The 20097-nt window shown below is 35.3% G+C and overlaps 6 protein-coding genes across 6 annotated transcripts; all 6 read left to right on the forward strand.

Annotated features, from left to right (window-relative positions):
* Positions 1-2535: 2535 nt before the first annotated feature.
* On the forward strand, positions 2536-3534 carry MONOS_16892 (uncharacterized protein; the record flags this gene model as incomplete). The annotated part of the gene is made up of 3 exons (XM_067869763.1): positions 2536-2921; positions 3000-3149; positions 3213-3534. The coding sequence occupies 3 exons, from the start codon at positions 2536-2538 to the stop codon at positions 3397-3399; spliced, it is 723 nt and encodes a 240-aa protein (XP_067736510.1). The 3' UTR covers positions 3400-3534.
* A 10038-nt stretch (positions 3535-13572) lies between these two features.
* Positions 13573-14499, forward strand: MONOS_3979 (uncharacterized protein; the record flags this gene model as incomplete). Its single annotated transcript, XM_067874014.1, has 1 exon — positions 13573-14499. The coding sequence occupies one exon, from the start codon at positions 13573-13575 to the stop codon at positions 14497-14499; it is 927 nt and encodes a 308-aa protein (XP_067736511.1).
* Positions 14500-14544: 45 nt separating this feature from the next.
* Positions 14545-15045, forward strand: MONOS_3980 (uncharacterized protein; the record flags this gene model as incomplete). Its single annotated transcript, XM_067874016.1, has 1 exon — positions 14545-15045. One exon carries the CDS (start codon positions 14545-14547, stop codon positions 15043-15045), a length of 501 nt encoding a protein of 166 aa, XP_067736512.1.
* Positions 15046-15138: 93 nt separating this feature from the next.
* MONOS_3981 (putative Ubiquitin carboxyl-terminal hydrolase) lies at positions 15139-15771 on the forward strand (the record flags this gene model as incomplete). The annotated part of the gene is made up of 1 exon (XM_067874017.1): positions 15139-15771. The coding sequence occupies one exon, from the start codon at positions 15139-15141 to the stop codon at positions 15769-15771; it is 633 nt and encodes a 210-aa protein (XP_067736513.1).
* Positions 15772-15891: 120 nt separating this feature from the next.
* Positions 15892-17913, forward strand: MONOS_3982 (uncharacterized protein; the record flags this gene model as incomplete). Its single annotated transcript, XM_067874018.1, has 4 exons — positions 15892-16119; positions 16183-16381; positions 16451-16758; positions 17053-17913. The coding sequence occupies 4 exons, from the start codon at positions 15892-15894 to the stop codon at positions 17911-17913; spliced, it is 1596 nt and encodes a 531-aa protein (XP_067736514.1).
* A 1076-nt stretch (positions 17914-18989) lies between these two features.
* On the forward strand, positions 18990-19703 carry MONOS_3983 (uncharacterized protein; the record flags this gene model as incomplete). Its single annotated transcript, XM_067874019.1, has 3 exons — positions 18990-19223; positions 19269-19422; positions 19531-19703. The coding sequence occupies 3 exons, from the start codon at positions 18990-18992 to the stop codon at positions 19701-19703; spliced, it is 561 nt and encodes a 186-aa protein (XP_067736515.1).
* Between the last annotated feature and the right edge of the window lie 394 nt (positions 19704-20097).

The following is a 20097-nucleotide window of genomic DNA, read 5'->3' on the forward strand; positions in this document are numbered from 1 at the left end:
TAAAATATGAACAAATGAGTTAGGATGCATTTATTGGAAATTTCGAATTTGCAAACATTATAAATACATTAATCAAAAACAATTTTTCACGTTTATCTGATAAAGTCAAATTGATCAAAACGAAAATTTTAAAAAATATGGAATTTATAAAATTCAGATGTTCGAAATTTGGCTGACAAGATAATAGATCATTTTGCAAGCTTCATACATAGAGCAAACAAGTTTCTTTAAAGCGGATGATCATAACTTTTATGTGCAAATTGTTGATGGAAGGTGAAATAAAGACTAATAGTTCAATTGTGTCTTCTTGGCGCTTGATTCAGTGTTGATCTTCAAATTTGCATGTACGAATGAGAAATAATGATTTTGGTTTGTGTTGAATGTTTGTTTTTGAAAGATGTTGAATTTATTGAAATACATCATTTGCACATTCGTGTTTAAATTAAGGCTACAAAATGAAAATGCGGACAAAAACAACGAACAACAGAACTGAAATAAATCGAATAGTCTTGAAGAAGAAAAAATCAATTTTCAGCAAGATGAAGAAATGTGAAGAAAGGGTTTTTTAAAGAAAGAAATACAGATGAGAAAAAGTGGAAATACGAAAATTGAGAGTGTTAATGATATCGCAAAACGCCAAAAGTTTATTCCATTTGAGGGAATGCTTTAGTTGAAAGACATTTTTTATCCAAGAAAAGGAATTTAAAGAGGAAAATGAGGAAAGGAGGAAAGAGAAATAGGAATTGCCAATTTTTACCTATTTTTTGTTGGAAAGAGGTGAAGGGGCAAGTTGAATGTTTGAAAAATTCAGTAATTACTGCTTGCCAGAAGAATATGCGACCAATGAAGTTTAAATCAAATCAAGATAGATTTCAACGAGAATCTATGCAGTTGTTATCGACAACCTTCATTATTCCAAATATCAAAAAATCTCATCAACAACAACAACTTCTTTTTCTTCTTCATATCCTTCGAACTGCAATGATCTGTTCCTGCCTTCTCGTCCTCACTTATCGCTGGCAGGGATTCAACACAGAAACACTCAAAAATGTATTCTTTCCCTTTCTGTGAAATACTGCTACTCATGTGCAGTAGAAAGCTAAGGTAAATTTTCATCGTCTCCTCATTCTTCTTCTTCTAACAAATCAAATACCATCTTTTTCATCTTTTTCATCAGTCTGATCTGGAGCAGGACTCCTGTCTGCTTCTTCACTCCAGAGGTGTAGAAGCGAAGCGAAGATGGTAGCAGGTGATGGATAGTTATTAGCATCTTCATTTGCACGTGCAATTTACCCTTTGGATGCATCTGCGGTGGCTGCGCCATACACGTCGGCAGGAGCGATGGACGACTTCGAGGGGCGGCTGGGGTGTATGAAAATCAAAAGAAGTCGTAACTGAGGGAGCAACAGACGCTTCGAATGATTTGTTGTGGCTCGGCGGGGGGCGCTGCATGTGGGTTCTTTGTGCGTGAGTACAATGTGGCGCTTTCGGCGACACTTTCTGTATCGCTGGTGGTTCAGTTTTCTTCGCTTGCAACTTCAGCTAGATAGAATTCCAGGAGCAAGCAAAGCTTTGCGGTGTTGAACATGACTGAGCTCAAATCTATCAATGAACTGTTTGACCCGTCATTGATGTAGTTGGAGATTGTGCTGCTGGAATCGTGACCGCCACAGTCGAGGCGTGTGATGGTGAAGCAGGATGACTAAGTGATGGGGCAAGGGGTTGCAGCGTGTGAAGTGGGAGAGACAGAGGAGAAGGTGCTGGAGAATATAAGGCTGAAAGTGGAAGATGTGGTTATGATGACAGGAGTGATTGCTCCGACTAAGATTAAGTGGTGAGAAGACTCGGAGAAATGGGGAGGAAGAAGAGGAAGAAGAGAAAGTCAATGGACACATGAAGTTTATTTCAAAGGAATATGAAGGACAAGAAGAAAGAAGAAATAATACATGAGGTTTTGGAGAAATGTACACGGAAGCCGATAGCTTCAGCTTCTCATTAAAAAGTGATATTTTCACAAACATAGTCGAAGCAGATGGAATAGGAAGACAGGGGGAGGATGAAAATGAAGAAAAGGAAGGGAGAAATTTCTCATGTATTTTCATTGGAAAAAAAAAGGAGAAAAGACGAGAGTCCGCAAACAATTGTTTTCAGCGTCGTCTGTTTCTCCTGCATTCCAAAATCTATTTGATTCTGTTGTTGATCCGCATTGCTGAATGGAGATTGGGAAATGTCATTTCAGTAAAAATTCCAGCTCCTCCGCGTGTTGACGAATTTGTCAATTTGTTGTTTATTAATTGACAATCATCAATCAAAAAATGATTTGGCTTCACTTGAGGAGGCCAATTGAATGTTAGAGCACCAGCAGAATCACCACCCGAGTTTGCAATACACTTGCATTTGGTGAACAAAAATTGACAAGTTGAAGTCATATTATTGAGCCAGAAATACAAACCAGTTCCACACCAGTATGTTATTGAACAACTTTCAACTCTATTTTCTGCGAACATCCAAATTGAATTTGACTGTGGGTATCTGATGCAAGCAGCTCCTCCGTGTTCAGACGAGCAACTTGTAATATTGGATTTTGTGATGTTGACATTTAACAGATACCTGCAGTATATCGCACCGCCATCACATCCACTTCCTGAGCAACTGCAATTTTCAAAAGAACAAGAAGTGATTGTGAGATTTGCGTTTGTGCACTCGATACAAAGTGCACCTCCACGACTTGATTCACTTTTTGAATCATTCCATTCGCACCATTCAAATTTATGGCTGTTAGCATCAAAGGAATCCAGTCTTCCAAGTTTCACTCTTTGGGTTTCATTTCCAATGTGTTCAACAGCAGCATTTGGTAAAGATCGTGTTTGGTGGAGAAAAGAGGCATTGAAGGCAGAGAGAGAAGTGGATGGGTTGTTAAGGTTGGGGAGGATGGCACCATCAATGGGATTGTGGGTGTAGAGGAAGATGGTTGAGTGGATGGAGAGGGATGAGTGAAGGGAGAAGGAGGGGATTGAATTGGCATTGGTGTTTGTGGATGAAGAGAGAGAAGAGGAAGAGATGGTTGAGGTGAAAGGATTGAGTGAGTGTGAAGAAAGTGATGGAAGAGATGAATGGGATTGGAGAGAGGAGATGTTTGAGAAGAGGGTGTTTGAGAGATGGAGATTGAGGTGGATTTGGAGGTGGGGATGGGATTGGTGATGGTCATGGAGAGGGGAAGGGGAAGTGGAAATCAAAGGGGAAGGTGAAGAAAAAAAAGATGATGAGGATGAAGATAAGAAAGATGAAGGAGAACAGGAAAGGGATGGAGATGGAGAAGGGGAAGGGGAAGAGAGGGAAGAAAGAGAAAGAGGAATGGGAGATGGAGAAGGAGGCAGGGATTGGGGAGTGGGCATGTGAGAGGAGATTGTTTGGGGCGGAGAAGAGGGGGAAGGAGAGGAAGAAGAAAAAAGAATATCAAGTTTGTCAGCTTCAACGCTTCATTTCGTACACTTTTGCAGTTATTTGTGTTTTATAAAATGAAACTGTTCGGAGCATTTCACTTTTTCTCTCAACATTTTTATCCAAATAAAAATTGTTTCATCTGTGTTTTTTCCAAAATGAACATACAAATATTAACGAAATAAACTTTAACTCTCGGATTTTTTCTTTTTCTTTTTCTTTTTTTTTTCTTTTTTTTTTTTTTTTTTTTTTTTTTTTTTTTGTCTTTGAAGCTCATTTTGTTGGAATTTGGTCATATTTCCAATAAAAAACAAAAAGATTAAAATTATTGTAATAATTGGGTTATAAATACTTCAAGAAACAACACCAAATGAGCCAGTTGGGTGATTCTTTTTGAAAAGTCACTAATGTTTAATTTTCAAATAAATCAAAATTTTCATATTTCAATCAATTTTTTGTTAACATAAACCAAACTGCATGAATAAGGAATCTATTTTTGGATGATGCTATTTTTATTCATTCCAAAGAAGATTCGTGAGCAGAAACAGAAATATCAGCAAAATATGAAATTTTTGGTTTTCCTGAAAATTGAACATTTGCGACTTTTCAAAAAGAATTACCCAGTTAGTAATTTTGAAAGATGAAATACAATTTTTCATAACTTTTTCCGGATGGATTTTAGCGTTAATTTGAATAAACGTGCTAAATTTAAAATATACCAACTTCATTTAAAATAAACTAACTTTATTTGAATTAAATGTGTTTATTTGAATTGAAGAAGTTTATTCAAATTTCATCTATTATTTGAATTTAACATTTCATTTAGCTATTCTTTTTGTATTTTTTTTATATGTATGTGTGAGTGAAATCTGTTTCAATAGAAAAGTTCATAATTCAGAATTTTCAACTGGTATCGAAGTTATTCACAGTTTAATTAAAATAACAGCAACTAAAGAAAGAAAGAATGTAAGAAAGACATATATATATATATATGGGGCGAAATTTTCTTTTTCCAAATTTTGTTCCACCCGTAATTTTAGACAAAAATTTCAACAAAAAATTAAATAATTCACTGAATATTTTTTAAACTTCAATTTTTATAAAAAAATAATAATAATAAACATTTATTTACCTGGGAAACTGATTCTGGACCCAAGTCCTGCATGTTACTCTATCATTAAGAAATTATAAAGCAACAGGATTGAATCAGTCTAGTCCTCAACCGAATAAAATTCGGTTTCATTGGATAAGCATAAACAAATATTTATTATTTCAAAGTCAATTAAACTTTTATTTTTTATTAATTAATTAGTTTGTTAAATTAAAAAAATAAATAAAAAATAAAAAATAATTAATAAAATTGAAATCAAATTCAAAATAATTTTTCAGTTTGTTTATTTCATTAATTATTATCAATCACTTTCAATAGTCTTAAAAAAAAATAAAAAATAAAAATATATAAAAAAAATTAAAAAAAAAAAAAAAAAAAAAAACATACCTTCATATCTATTTTTTCAAATTATTCAGTGAAAAATTTGCAAAAAAAATATTTTAATTTGAAAAAGAATTATCAATAGAATCGTAAAAAGAATAATTATCAGAAAATGAATCAGAAAATGTATTTTCAGAATTTAAATTGCACACCTGTGACATACCTGTTTTACTTGTCAAGCTGTTTGAATCTGAAGAATTATTCGAATTATTAAAAAAATTATTATTCAAATTTAAAAAATCTTTTTTTTATGTAAATTTTTAAAATTTCATTCTATTTTCAATAACTTTCTTCACGCCTTTTCCGAATTTTCCTTTTTCAGAAATAAAAATGTCATTTTTTTTATTATCGTTTCTTTCAAAAACTTTTCCTTTTTTTTGTTTCTAATTTTTTCATAATTTTATATTATATTTAAAACATACCTGGGCTATTTTCGCAGCTGATTAATGAAACGAGAAGTTTCCCTGTATCTTTTCTAAAAAAACAAATTATTTTTCATTCCTTTTATTTTCATTTCATTCCAATTTTTTCTTAAAATTCTATGTGACTAAATAAATAAATTATTAATTAATTAATTAATTAATTAATTAATTTATTTATTAATTAATTAAATAATTAAATAATTAAATAATAAAATATATAAATTAATAAATAAATAAATTAATAGATAAATTGTGAAATAAAAAAATATTTCAAAATATTTTATTTATTTCAAGATTCCCCAGTAATTTTAAATAAAAGACAGTGTTTTTAAGAAAAACTAGTTTTTTTCGATTGTGACCTGAAAGTCTAACATTTATCAAAAATACATTTTTTACATGTTGAAGCCAAAAACACATCAACATTAAATATTATGTTATGTTTTTTATAAATAAAGCTTTTTTTAGATAGTTTTAACAAATTTTTGATCATTTTCCTTCAAATGTGACAACAAATTATTTTGTAAAAATAATGAATTTTATAATAAACACAAATGTTCACTGAGCATTTGCGTCCATCTATAAGATAGGTTTCACTTATATCTGTTGAGTTTCGCTTTTTTGGTATTTTGAACTTACTGTATTTTATTGAAACAATGTAATAATCAAAAACAATTGGTTCACACAAAATCGACAAATAATATTTAACAATATTATTTAAATACTTTTCAAATTTTGAAAATTTCGTATTGAAGAATATTCATTTATGTAAATGATCAAATCATTTTCAAGGTTTCTCGACACATATGGATTGAAAACAAAAATGCAATTAATACCGGTTTGAAAGCATTCATTTTTGTCTATTTTAATTATTTTTAACCTATTTTATTTTCTATTTAAAAAGCTTTTTTGCATAAAGTTTGAATAACTTTTTATCAGCACTTTCTGATTGACATCCATTGCTAAAATGCTGGAAAGAAACGACACAAATTAGGTCACGAGTATGCAGTTGCTGTTGTGTATGATTTCTTGATATTCGGATATTTTTTATTATTTTGAATAGATTTATTTTTCTGGTTTGTTAGATTGAAATGAAGAGAAAAGAAGTAGATAACATTTGAAAAGAATTCAATAAACGATGAAATGAATAAAGAAGAATAGAAATCTATTATAGGATGAAATGTTCGATGTTCATGAAATGAAAAGAAATAAGAAAAAGAAGGGAGAGCAAGTGAGTGATCCATGTCAATGCAATGTTTCTATTAGTCGCAACTCTGCGCTGGATTCACTTGAATTACGTGCTCGGTGCCATCTGTTTAATGTTTTGAACAAAATGGAAAGCAAAGAAGAAAGAAAATGGTAATTATCTTGATGGAATTGAAAAATATAAGAAATACAGTGTGACAATTTTTCTTTCATTTTTGACATTTTCAAATATCATTCTCATTTTTTGATAAGGGATTTGAAAAAGATCAAACACAGATAACGTCAAAGAGATTTTCAAGAATAATCAGGTACATTTCAACCTCACTCATCTTGCCTATCAATTGGTTTGGGCGTTTTTTTTTAGTTGATTTTTTGAAAAAAGGAGTTTGGAAGATGTCAACGTGAATGAGTAGAGTTTTGAAAGAGAAGCAAAAAGAGAACTGGAATATCTGATGAAATGTGTGTATCGGAAGAGAGAAATAAAAAAGAGAGAAAAGCAAAAGTATTGCTTGTGTTGGAAGATTGCCCCATCAATTTTTGATTTATTTCGATGTTGTTGATTGTGAAACGAAGCATTTACTGGGCTTATTGGAGATATTTCTCGTTTGAATCGAGCAAGGAAAGATAATTGTTGAGAAACATGTGATGAATGCATTGAAACATTAGGTATTTCATTTCATCGCTCAGATGCGCAGATTGAGGATTCGCTAAAAAGTGGAGCAATTGATGTTAATTTGGAGGAAGTATTTGAATCCAGTGAGAGAGACATCATGATTGATGGTAACTTCCTTTCAAAGAAATATGAGAAAGATTGAAAGAAAAGACGGAAAATGAATAGGAGGAAGTGAAGCTGAAAGAGATACGATGAAATCTATATGAAGAGATAGAAGAAGAACTTTTCGAAGATTTCATATATGGATTGTGTTATGTTTAGATAAGAAGAAGATGAAATTAATATTTTTTTCAAAAATCATTGAGAACATTTATTTGTTTTTTGCTTTTCAGATTTTATTGATATTTCATGCTTTTGTATTTTTCCTTTTCTCGCTTCACAATCACTTCTTCTTTCGACAAATTAAATTCTTCAAATTTTGCATGTCATAATCATCTATTCAAATTTTTGAAAACGACATGATATGAAATTTCTGAATTTAATATCAGAACTTCTAATCTGTCGTCATTTTGTTCAGAATAGAATAAAATTTTTTTGTTAAGATACCATAACTATCTGATCAAAGATAAAAACAACAACATTTTTCTTTAATTTCAATGAGTAATTGTCTAATTATTGTTTTTTTTCTCAATATTCATTTTTTTCAAAAAAAAGAAAAAAAGAAAACAATTTTTGAGAGAAAATTATTGGAAAATCTTGAGAATTCACAAAAAACAGTATTTTTTATTGAAGTTGCTGATTCAATTTTTACCAACAAATGATATTATTATCAAACAATCGTTATTTTAATAAATGCCTATGAATAATTTGATTTTTTAATTTCAAAATTACATTTAAAGACTCAATTTCGTCAAGACTCAAAAAATGTGTTTTTTAAAAATCTTTCCATTAAAAATGAAAAAATGCAATTCAGAACATGGTTGCAACCATTTTTCTATCAAAAATATTTCTAAACAATGATTTTCAAAAACGTCCAGTAGATTTAAGTTTTTCTCGATCATTTCAAAATAACTGGGTTAATTTAAAATTCGTAGCTGAAACTTGAAATAACACAAACAATTTGAAATGATCAATTTATTTCACATTTTATCTAATATATAAATTAATTCAAACCTTAAAAAATAATGCTTCGTGGCATTATTCTTTTTCACCTGATTTTGAAAAGAAGAAGAAAAAATATTAGAAGAATAATTAAAGTTACTATTAAAAGAATCAGAAATGAAAAAAGATGAATTTTCAGAATTTGTGTTAAATAAATAAGAATTACAATTATAACAAAAAAAATCAATTAAATCAAAAATATTATTCAAAACTCTATTGACAAGTTTATTATTAATAAAATTTGTTAAAAAACCAAACTCACTATCACATTCATTTTTTCCGTGATGTTCAGCAAAAAATGAAAGTGAACAATGTTTATTTTTAAACAAAAAAGAATTGGGAGAAAATTATGAATGAAAAATTTGAGAATTACGAAAATGCGGCCCATTGTCTCAAAAAAAGTTAAAAGAATTAACATAAAAAAATATCAAATTGCAGTAGTTGTTTTAAACATTCACAGACAAAACGATAATCATGAGATAAAATTTCAGAAAAATAATTAAAACAACACTTTTTTTAAAATACGAAAATTATCTACGTCAAAAACCACAAAACACAAATGAGAAATTTGTTTCTTATTAAATAATGATTTTCCAGTCTCATTATTAGAAATTGGTAAACACCAATTTTCTTTAAAATCCATCAAAATAATAACTTCAATTTTTTTTAATTTTCTTTCTTCTCATTTAAGAAGTTTCTTTGATGTTGGGCCATTTTTCGATAATAAATTATTTAATTCAATTCATCATTTTCTGTTTGGCCCAATTTTCCTCCTTTTCTTTCTATTTCAATCTTTTTCTTTTCTAAAAGATTCCCTCTCTCACAAATCTCACACAAATCTGTCCTTTTCTTTGATTTTTAAAATTTCTTGTTTTTTTGCAGAATGTTGAATAAGACATTTTTAAATTAATTTCTTTTTTCATTACAAAAAATAAATCTTTATTTGTTTTTTCAATTAATCTTTTTTCATTTGGAGAAAAAACTCCAAAGCCTTTTCTTTTTCTTTTCATATTTTTCAAATAACATATATTATTTTCTAAATTTCCATCAACATGTCCACCATCACTCCCTCTATCCAACCCTCCCTCCATCACAATTTCTCCATCATTCCACTCTCCTTCAACTCCATCTTTTCCTCCATCCAACTCTTCTTCCATTTTAATTCCTTCTCCATTATTCAACTCTTCTTCCATTTCAATTCCTTCTCCATAATTCAATTCTTTTTCTATTACGACTCCAGCTCCAATCCCGCAAGCATCCATCACACCTCCAGCTCCAAGCCCACAATCATCCCTCAAACCTCCAGCTCCAAACACGTCTGCCCAGCTCGCTGCACCAAATCCATCTAAACCTGCCCCGCTCGCAGCTTTACAACTATCAGCACCACCTTCGCTAGCAGCTTCACAGCTTGTTGCATCGAACCCGTCGAAGGAAAAATTGTGAATGTTAATATTACAAAAGGTTATATTTGAATAAAAATTTTGGAAAGAAAATTCATAACTCAAAAGGCTATTGTTAAACAAATGGGTAATTATTTTAGAAAAGTCGCAAATGTTAAATTTTCAAATAAATCAAAACTTTCATAATTTGTTCAAATTTTTGTTAACGTACTCCAAACTTCACTAAAATTGAATCTATTTCTGAATAATGCTATTTCACACATTCTGAAGAAGATTAGTGAGTGGAAACAGAAATTTGAGAAAAATATGAATATTAAGATTTTTTTGAAAATTAAACATTTGCGACTTTTCAAAAATAATTACCCAAATCTGATTTTTTGTAATTATCTTCAAAATGGGTATATTTTTTATAATCATTTGTTTCTTTAAGACTATATTTATTTCTTTTTTTATTTTCATATTCATCATTATATTTATATTCTTCATTTTTCTTATTTTTTTCAATATTTTCTTTTTTATCTTTTCTATTTTTTCTTTTATTCTTTTCTTTTTTATTGTTAAAATCATTTATGATAATATTTGTTTTTATTTTGTTCAACATTCCAACGCTCCCCTCAGTGCTCAGCGACGCAGCCCCAACGCTCCCCCCAGCATTCAATGTTGCAGCCTTGGAGCTCTCATTGATAAAATTTGATGGTGTTGTGTTATGTTTTGATTTGAGTGAGTTGGAAATTTCATATTTGCTTTTTTGGATTCAATGATTTAAAAAAATATTTGTTACGCTTTTTTTGTGATTATATTATTATTAATTAATTTTTCTTTTAATCGTTTATTTTCTTTTTTATTTTTATTATTATTTTCTTTTATTATCTTTTCATCTTTTGATATTATCACTTCATTCTTTTTTTAGTTTCTTTTTTTTTATTGTTTGTTTTTTCTTTCAATTTTTTCATTTCTTTTTGTTTTTTTATTTTCTGTATTTTCTTTTTCAAATTCTTCTTTTTTATTTTTTTCATAACATACAGTATTGCTTAATCGCTTTTCAATATCTTCTGGCTTTTTTTCATTTGTAGCGAAATCTGAAATTTAATAAATTAATTCAACATCAGTAATTAAGAAAAATTTTAAAAACAAAAAACTTTATAAAAAAAAATTAAACAATAATCAAACTTGTTTTTTTTTCTTCTCGAGTTTTCGCAGCTGCAAGAACTATGGTTTAAAAGCCAGCGTTCAGCAGTTCGAAACTCTTTTTCATCTAAAAAAATATATCATTCAATAAAACACATTTTTTTTATTATAAACAAAATAATAATCAAAATTATTAATGATAAAAAAATTAATATTATAAATTAAAATAAAAAAAACTTCTAATTGAAAGAACATCTTTATCACTGCTTGATGAAGCTGTAGGTGCTGGGGCTTTGTTTTTCTCCCGTGAATAGTAATATTCTACGGGAGAAATGCCCCAGCCTTCTTGATTCAATTCTTGAATTGAAAACAAGGAAGAAGCACAACAAAGAAGCTGAACCCGAAGGTTCAAGGGGCTTCTTTTACACACTTCACCGATATTTGATAGAAATTTTGAAGTTTTCTCTTTTCACGAATAATAATAATAATAATCATAACATAAAAATAAAATTTATTTGCTTAATGTTTAAATGATAATAAAAATATAAAAGCAAACCTTCAAAGCCGGTCTGGATTGCCTCTTGGAAAGGCTTTCCTTTTTTGTTGTGAAAAATAAAATAAAGGAAACACCCCACGGTATCAGACGGCGCAGTAGCCTCCAAAGCTTCAAAAACCTTATCGGCTTTGCGAGTTTTGCTTGCACGAGGCAAGTCAAAAAAGTTTCCAATCATCAAACTATTGATAGGAAAAAATTATGGAAAACAAAATAATTAATGTGAATTACAAAATAAATACAATGAAAATAAACACACTTTTGATTTGTGAATCATTTGTATTTCCTTTTTATTTTCTTCCTTTTTTTTCGATAATGTTTGAATATCATCATGTATAAGCAATTGGACACGTAAATCAATTCACCTCAATTCTGATTAAACAACTGAGGGGTTGGACATCACGAAAGGTGGAGGCAGGTTGCGCAGAAGGCAAGGAAGAAGATGAGAAGGAAGAAGAAGAAGAAGAAGAAGATTCTTGTGAAGTGGATCATATATCATGAGATGATAGTGCAGTGTTTATGCTGATGGTTTGAGTGTCGCGTTGCCATCAGCTTCTGTTTCCTTTCCTTTGCTCATTTCGGTTGATGAAGTCTGCTTGTTGCTAATGTTGTTGTTATAACAGTTATTATTACAGTTATTATTAATGCTTTAATATACAGATGCTGCAGATGATGACAAACAACAGAAAGCAGATAGTTTTTGGATGTTCTTATCAGTTTGGTATCCAGCTGGATGAGATGTTTTCTGAGAACTCGAAAGAAAATTGACTTCATTTGGTGGATGAGATGATAAAGTGGAGGAATATGATGATTATGAAGAAGAAGAGTGCGTGGAGGAATAGGATGAAAGAGCAGAAGATGTCGGGCGTGATGAGTGATTTGTGTGGTGGAATAGCTCAGAAGGAGAAAAGAATAGTGCTATTCGAGAGGGATATGGAGGAGGCAGAAAAGCTTGCGTCATTTGTATTAGAAGTATGGTGAAGCCTGTCAGCGGAGGGTTTCCAGAAATTCCTGCTATGAGTATCACAGACGGAATCTTCTCAGCCACATTAGCAGACGAAATAAATGAAGCGGAAGAGACACACAGTGGCACAACATTCCCAACAGACACGCCCAGTGAAGATGATCCTTGTGGATGTCAATTGAATCGATTTGATGGGATCTGCTAGGAAATTGGAAGTGGCCAAGCAGGTGGGAAAAGAAGATAAGGCATCCAAAATGAAGTTGAGGAGTCCAGTGATGAATGAGCATTTGCTCCTCCTGACGAATGAGAAAATCCTTGGCATTTGGACGAGGAACTCTAATGAGGCGCCGACTGAGTTTGAAAAATAATTGGTGCATTTTGTCTCGGGGTGGAGATGCAAAATCCTGAGAAGTTGGAGATATTCCATCTGAAGGTGATGTCGGGGATGAAGAGGAAGGAGTTGAAGCAGTTGAAACAAATTAAGAAGCAAGAAGTGGAGAAGACGAGGAAAAATGTTAAAATGATTATAGAGGAGAAGGTGAAGAAGCAGAAAAAGGCAAAGAAGAATGAGAAGACGAAGACAAAGTTGAAAATGATGAAGAATGAGAAAAATAATTCGACATTTGCGCAGAAGATGATGAAGGCTGCCTGGGAATTGAAGAAGTTGGCGAATCAAACGAACGAGAGGCAGACGAAATCTATTGCATTGATCCGCTTTCTATTTGAGATAGCCTGCTTTTCTTTTCCGTCTCAAATGAAATAGTCCCTTCGCTTATCTCTCTGTCCACACCTGACTTTTTCTTCGGGGAGATCATCTGGATTTTTTCGTATTGATTCATCAGCTGCATCAGAATGCGGGCAAGAAGCGGACTCTCTGCCATCGCTATCAGCTGTTCCTCCTATGCGAGCTTGTCGTTGCTGTCCATCACCAGTTCTATATTCTTTTTCTCTCTTTTGTGCACTTTTTGCTCTGCTCTGTGTGCTTCTCTCTCCTTTCGAGGAAACTTTCTATCTTCTGCTATCTCCTTCTTCTTCTTCTTCTTCTTCTTCTTCATTCTTCAATTCTCTTCACACTCTTTCACCTTTCAGCTCCCCTTCCACACCGCACGAGCAGCTTTTTGTCTCTCTCCTCTCCTCCTTCCTGGACATCTCCTTTGCATCCATCGTTCTCTGCAGTCCATGTTTGCCTAGGAAAATGCAGAAGCTCCACGTTGCTGTCTTGTTCTCTTCACTCTTTGAGCTGCTGAATTCTGCACTGAACAATAATGAAATAAACATGAAGTGGCCAGGGATAATACCAGCAAGGGTGGCTAAGTCTCTTGGCGCTGTTATAAAATATCAGGCGGATGTGATTATGGATGTTCCGAGGTATCTGTTAGTTGGAGGTGATGATGATAATGATGATGATAAGTACATCAATGAATTGTCAGGAGCATCACCTTCTTCTTCCTCGACTCCTACTTCTTCCTCTTCATTTTCTTCTTCGAACAATCTCACAAAGAAGCACCAGCTGTCTCTTCTGCCTGTCTCAGTTACGCTGAGAGTCATTCTGAACAAGCTTTCTCAGCTTCATTGTGCATCCAACCCGACAACAGAAATTAACCTGAGAAAACTGGAAAGATGGATCAAAACAGAAGTTGGCTTGAAGCTGCCTGAGAAGTCCTTTGGGCTGATGCTCATTGATTATCTGTGGATGGGCAAGCTGGTTTCTGGATTCGATGCTGTTGCTGCTTCCACGGGTGCTTCATCACCAGGAATGGCTGGGAAAGAGATGCTGCGCAGTTTCTCTGCTTCTTCTTCTTCTTCTTCTACTTCATATTTGCCCTCAAACATTGCACGGCGCGATTCGCAGAGGAAGCTGACGTCGTCTCATTCACGTAGCAACTCAGAAGTGGAACTCATTCAGAGCCATTTTGTGGAAGACGAAGAGAGCAGAAAGGCCATTTTGAGTCTGATTGCTGCGCTATGCAGCGGGAACGAGGCAAACACCGAGCGTCTGCTGCATCTTTTGAACGAGACTCAGACGATGAACGACAAGAACGCATGCCCGTCTTTCCACTTCACACCCGCCGAGCAGATTGCAAAATCGCACAAGAAGGAGAAGAAGGTTGAGAAAAGTTAAGAGGTTAAATACAGAGGCATTGTGAATCCAGGCACACTTCACTATATGAACTCACTGTTTGTGCAGCTGTTTATGCACACGCAGCTGCGCTCCACGCTTCTTCTGTGGGAAGGCGAGCAGTTTCAAGGAAGCGCCCTGGAGAAGCTGACAAGACCTTCACAAGCAGATGTGCTGAGTGAGTGGAAGAAGAGCAAAGAAACAAGCACACTCCAACCAGACGAGCTGGAGGCGAAGATGGCGGAGATGCGGCTGCGCAGCGTGGCAGAGGAGGAGAAAGTGCAGAACAGAGCTGTGTGGAGAGCTGTACGCAATTTCTTCTGGGAGCTGCAGAACAACCCGAACAGGAGGGAGTTCATTGATGCTGAGCAGTTTCTGGAGGTATATCTCGACCAGGACAGGAAGCAAGTTGTGAATGGTGTGCATTGTGACATCTACGAGTTCTTCATGTGTCTTATGGACAAGCCGGAGATACATCTGGACGCGGTGGCAGCTCCAAACTTTGTCAGGCGCTTTCTGAAGGGTAACGCGATGAACCTGCATGTCTGACGATACGGGCACGAGAGGTGGCTTTCGGATGGCTTCAATGTGCTCGAGGTGGAAGTGAAAGGGAAGAAAAGTCTGGTGGAATCGTTGACGTCGATGGTGGTTGGGTCGAAGATTGAGGATTACGAATGCGAAGAGTGTGGCAAGTTTCATAAGGTTGATGTGATCAACCGAACAGTTCTGAGAGACCTACCGAATCCACTCATTATTTTTCTCAGGCGTTTTGACTACCAGCCGCTGACTGTGAACAGAGTGAAGATCAACGACAAGTTTGAGTTCCCCATTGAGGAGGATTTGGATCTCGAGCCATTTAGGTGGGAGGCGATGCAGGTGAGGGAAGAAAAACTAAGCAGTATGAAGCGGTTTTCCAAAGCTGACACAGCAATCACCTTGGAAAAGGTTGGACGCAAAGAGAATCTGAAGAATCTGCAGGTGCCGCATAACAACGAAAGCAAAGACAAGCTGCGTCCGGAGAGCTGCTGCAAATACCGTCTGCAGGGCATCATCAACCACTTGGACACGGCCAAAGCTGGACACTACATCTCATTTGTGTGTGAAAGAGATGCGCCGCACCAGTGGTACGAGTTCAACGACGATAGAGTTAGGCTGCTCCCTTCTCCTGCCATTGAGACACTAAAAGCAGAGTCCTTTGGCGGGAGCTTTCTGGACGACACCGCGCTGATCGATCCAGAGATCATCAAGTACAAGCGCCTGGGCCTGTTGAGCTAGGCAGACACGGTCAAGCCGTACTCGGCATACATCCTCATCTACGAGCGAAAGCAGCCTGTGGACAACTGGAGCCTCGAGCGCCAGCTGCTCAGTCAGATTCTACAGGCAAAGCTGAAAGAAATGGAAAGAGGGAGCCGTCTGCCTCCAACTGTATCGCAAGCAATCGGATCTTTTCCTCTTTTCGCAATGCATCCTCCACCGCCCCACCAGTCTCCGCTGAAGATGCGTTCTCCTTTTAATAACGATGTGTTCGCAGATTCCGCCTTGACAGAGCATTCGCCAATGAAATCGTCTTCAGATGGGATGAGCAGTGTGGATGAGAGTGTGTTGGTGAGGCAGCTGGGCATCGTGAGAGACAGGCAGATCTTCTCAAACATATTCTTTGCGTTTGTGAGAAGGCTGTTTGGGTAGTTTGGATGCGAACAATACACCGAAGAAGTGGAAGCAGCAACAACAGTCACTAACACCAGATCATCTTCAACTGGTGTTTCATCTGCAACACCTGCCTCATCTTTGATTCAAACGAAACGTGCTGGTAAAAGCTCATTATCGATATCCTCATCTGCGTCAATTTCTATGGATATGCGTGTTCCGAATGTGCCAAAGGAAGGTCTGACATTTTCCCGCGACTTAATGTTTTTCTGTGTGTGTTTTTTGTTTCACACCTTCTCCCATTCAGTGCATCATGCGGTGTTTGTGCAGTGGAGTTTGGAGTTGGAGCAGATTCTTGTTCGCTCGCCAGACTTGTCGTTCAAACTGATCAAGCACATCACAACTGAGTTGCTCAGCGGAGAAGCAAAAGAGAAAGATGCTTGCCTTGCCCGGAAGCAAAACCAGAAGAGTTCAACTGCATCCCTCGCAGCGTGTGCAATGACTGCTCCTGAGCTGAACAAGCTGGAATCTGAAGACATTGCAGGTGCGCCGTCGATTGCGAAGGCCTTTCTCTTACTCTGCGAAGACACTCAGCTGCGTCTGTGTTTTTTCCGTGTGATCCTCTGAACCCTTTCTGCTGTTCTGAAGTCAGTCTCAGTGTATTTGTCTAAAGCAGACGCCTCTCTGTCACAGTAATACCTCTCCATTCTGCTCCAGCAGCTCTTCTTCTCCTTCACATAGCTGTTCGATCCTCTGCCTGCCAAGCAGAAGAAAGCCATCCAATTCGTCCCTCTGTTCGCCTTCCTGCGCGATGCTTGCTTTCTGTCTCCTGTTTGCTCTTGGCTGCTCCTCCTCGCCAATTACACTCAACGTTGCCAAAACTTTCTTTCTCCTTCTCTGTCAAAACAGTCGAGAAAGTGGACATATGCAGTGAAGTCGCTGTATTCTCTTGCTCCTCTGGACGGAAACAGTGCTTATCAGGATGAGCTGCCTCCGGTTCCGCGTGAAGCAGCAATGGCGTTGTTGGCCTCTTTCATTTCTTGTCTGTATAATTCACCATCTCCGTCTGCGTCTGCTTCTCTCTCCATTCTTATGATTTTGAAAGGAACGAAGCCGACTGCTCTTTTTGCTTCAGATTCATCCTTTTCCTCAATTTCGCTTCCTTCTATTCCAATTTTACCAGAAGATGCATTTTATTCGATCATTTCGCAGTCATTTTGTGATGTTCTTTTTTCTTTCACAAAAGAACCAAGCCACGTTGCTTCTCTTTGTTCTCTCGCTTTGTCCTGTTTTTATTCCATTCGTAACGATGTTGCTGAGCATAAGTCATATCTTTTGCTTTTGGAGAATCATTTAACACAGATTGGGGTTGGCTGGCTGCTCCTCAAGTCAGAAGAGTTGAGGAGCACACAAATCAGAGAGATGAATGAAAAGTGGATGGGGGTGTATTTATCTGTTGTGACATGCACAGTTACACAAGCATATTCATCATCATCATTATATTCTTCTTCTTCTTTTTCTTCTTTTTCTTCATCATCATCATCATCATCTTCTTCTTCTTCTTCTTCTTCTTCTTCTTCTCTCCCTCTTCCTGATCCTTCCTCTATTCTTCATTCAATTGAGTCTTTACACGATCGTTCTTTTATTCTTCTTCCGGATGATATTTCAAATTCTCTTCCTCCATCTTCTCCTTCTCCTTCTCCTCCTCTTTCTTCTTCCGAAATGTCATCTTCCCCACTGCAAACAACACAAGTCTATTCAGCACCATGAAACATCAAGTGTAATCAGCAGTAGTATTATTGTCGTGTCATTCTTCTCATCTGTTAAATGGAGCGAGACATACTCCACAAATTCATTTGCAGGAAGTGCTGAACTAGCATGTGAAGAGCAAGTGCATTCTCCAAATACAGATATCTTAGAGAGAGGGAAGACAGGGAGAAATAAGAGAAGTGACAGGGGCGCAGAAGTGTGCCAGAAGAGAAGAAACAAAGGCGAAGTCGCAGACGATGATAGTGGCTAAAGTGTTGTAGTTGGAGAGGGCGGAGGAATGAATGGAGTGATGTTTTGGCTTTGATGATGAAAATGTTAAAGATGATGAAGAGAAAGAATAAGACGAAGGAATAAAGGTGATTATTTCCCAACAAATTATTATATTTCTTCTTCTGAAAATTCCTTCCTGAAAATTTTTTGTATTCGTAAATCTTTTTGTTTTCATGTCCTCATACAGTTTTCCGTTTGTATGCATAAGTTATCCGAAAGCAGATACAATAATTACGCGTTAATATTTACCGTTCATTTGAAATCAATGCCCGTAACATTGACAATACTATGAAACTTCTATTCACATTCAACGCATTTAAATACAAAGGCAAAAATCATAATCACACCTTTTCATGTCTTTTTCTGTTATTTCTTAAAATATCACGCTTGTTTTCAAATATTTAAATAAATTATAATTATGCATTCCATTTCTAATATTTTTTTGCATAATAATGTTATACACATTGTGATATGTGTGCAGAATAAGTTTGGAACAAAACATGATTTTTTTAATGAATTAAAAAATTTCGCCCCATATAGATGGAGGAGTTAAGCCCCTTCATTGAACTCCTGTGTGAAATTGGAGGGTTGCATTAAGTGTGAAACCTTAGGTTTGTTCAAAATGTTATTTATCAAAATTTTTTTCCATTTAATTTCAATTTAAAAAATAAAATATTATTATGATCTGAAAAATATTATTTAAAAAAGAAAATCACTGTGGAAACAAAATTTAAGATGGACAAAAAAAGCTACAGCATGTAATGCCTTTGCGCAAGAATGTGAAAAACAACAGTCGGTTGGAGCGAATGGCTAACATAGTTATCGATGGAGTTGTTCGCATCACGCATGCAATTAATTCCAAGGAATTCAGTCGCACAAGTTTCAAAAATGCAATTCGAGCGCTGAGAAAAGGAAGGCTGGTTGGAAAAATTGGCAGACCTGAAGCAGAAGTTGGTGAAAAGGAACAAAGAGTTTTGAACATTATTCACATTGAAGCAAAGTCTGGAACATGTTTAACTTTGAAAAAAACAAGAGAATTGGTTTGTTTAATTTTTATTTATATGTTCTAATCATTTGTTTTTCAGATTGAAAATGTTATAAACGACAACGATGACGAAGACGCACCATTTACTGAAGTATTAATGTCTGCCACATATGGTTTTGTCAAGCGTCATCCGGAGCTGACAAGTGTAACGCAGAAGAATTTGGACATAAACAGACTGGCTGTTTCGTGCAAAAGTGTTTTTAAACACTTGTATTAAACGCTCGACGAGTTGCACGAAAAATACAGTTTAAATCCAGCTTTGAAAATAATTAACGACGAATCTTCAACGCGCGTTCCCGCAGACTCAAAAAAGCTTGCTGTGCATGCAGCAGATACAAAAGCAGGTTTTTCGAAGGAACCACCAAGAATGATTAATTCTTCATTCGTGGCAGTTGTGGCAGCGGACGGATATGCCTTTCCTTCTATTATTCTATGGCCAAGTGTCAACCTTCCAGAGGAGCTGAAAAGCCTGTAATCTCCAACGCATGAGATATGGGCAAATGGAAGCTGCTGGATGGATAACGAGTGCTTTAAAAGGTATGTTCCAACCGTTCTTCTTCTTTCTGTCATCGAAAGAAGAAAGCGCATGTCACTTGAAAATGAACACATTCTTCTCCTTCTTGATTCTCATGCTTCTCGCGCTGATCTATCGATCTGGCGAGGATTCCAAAAATAACGAGTCGATGTTTTAACCTTCGTGCCACACAGCACACACCTCTGTCAACCACTGGACAGAGGAGTGTTTGCTGTGTTCAAATCTGAACTGACAAACAGATTTGAGGCTCCATCTTCTTCTTCATCTTCCTCCAAACGAGCAGCAATTTCAGACGTTCTGCCTCAAGCCATCCACACTTCATTATCTCCTTCTG

Source organism: Monocercomonoides exilis, assembly GCF_001643675.1.
Source record: "Monocercomonoides exilis strain PA203 chromosome Unknown scaffold1-2713096, whole genome shotgun sequence".
In the NCBI taxonomy this organism is placed as follows: Eukaryota; Preaxostyla; order Oxymonadida; family Polymastigidae; genus Monocercomonoides; species Monocercomonoides exilis.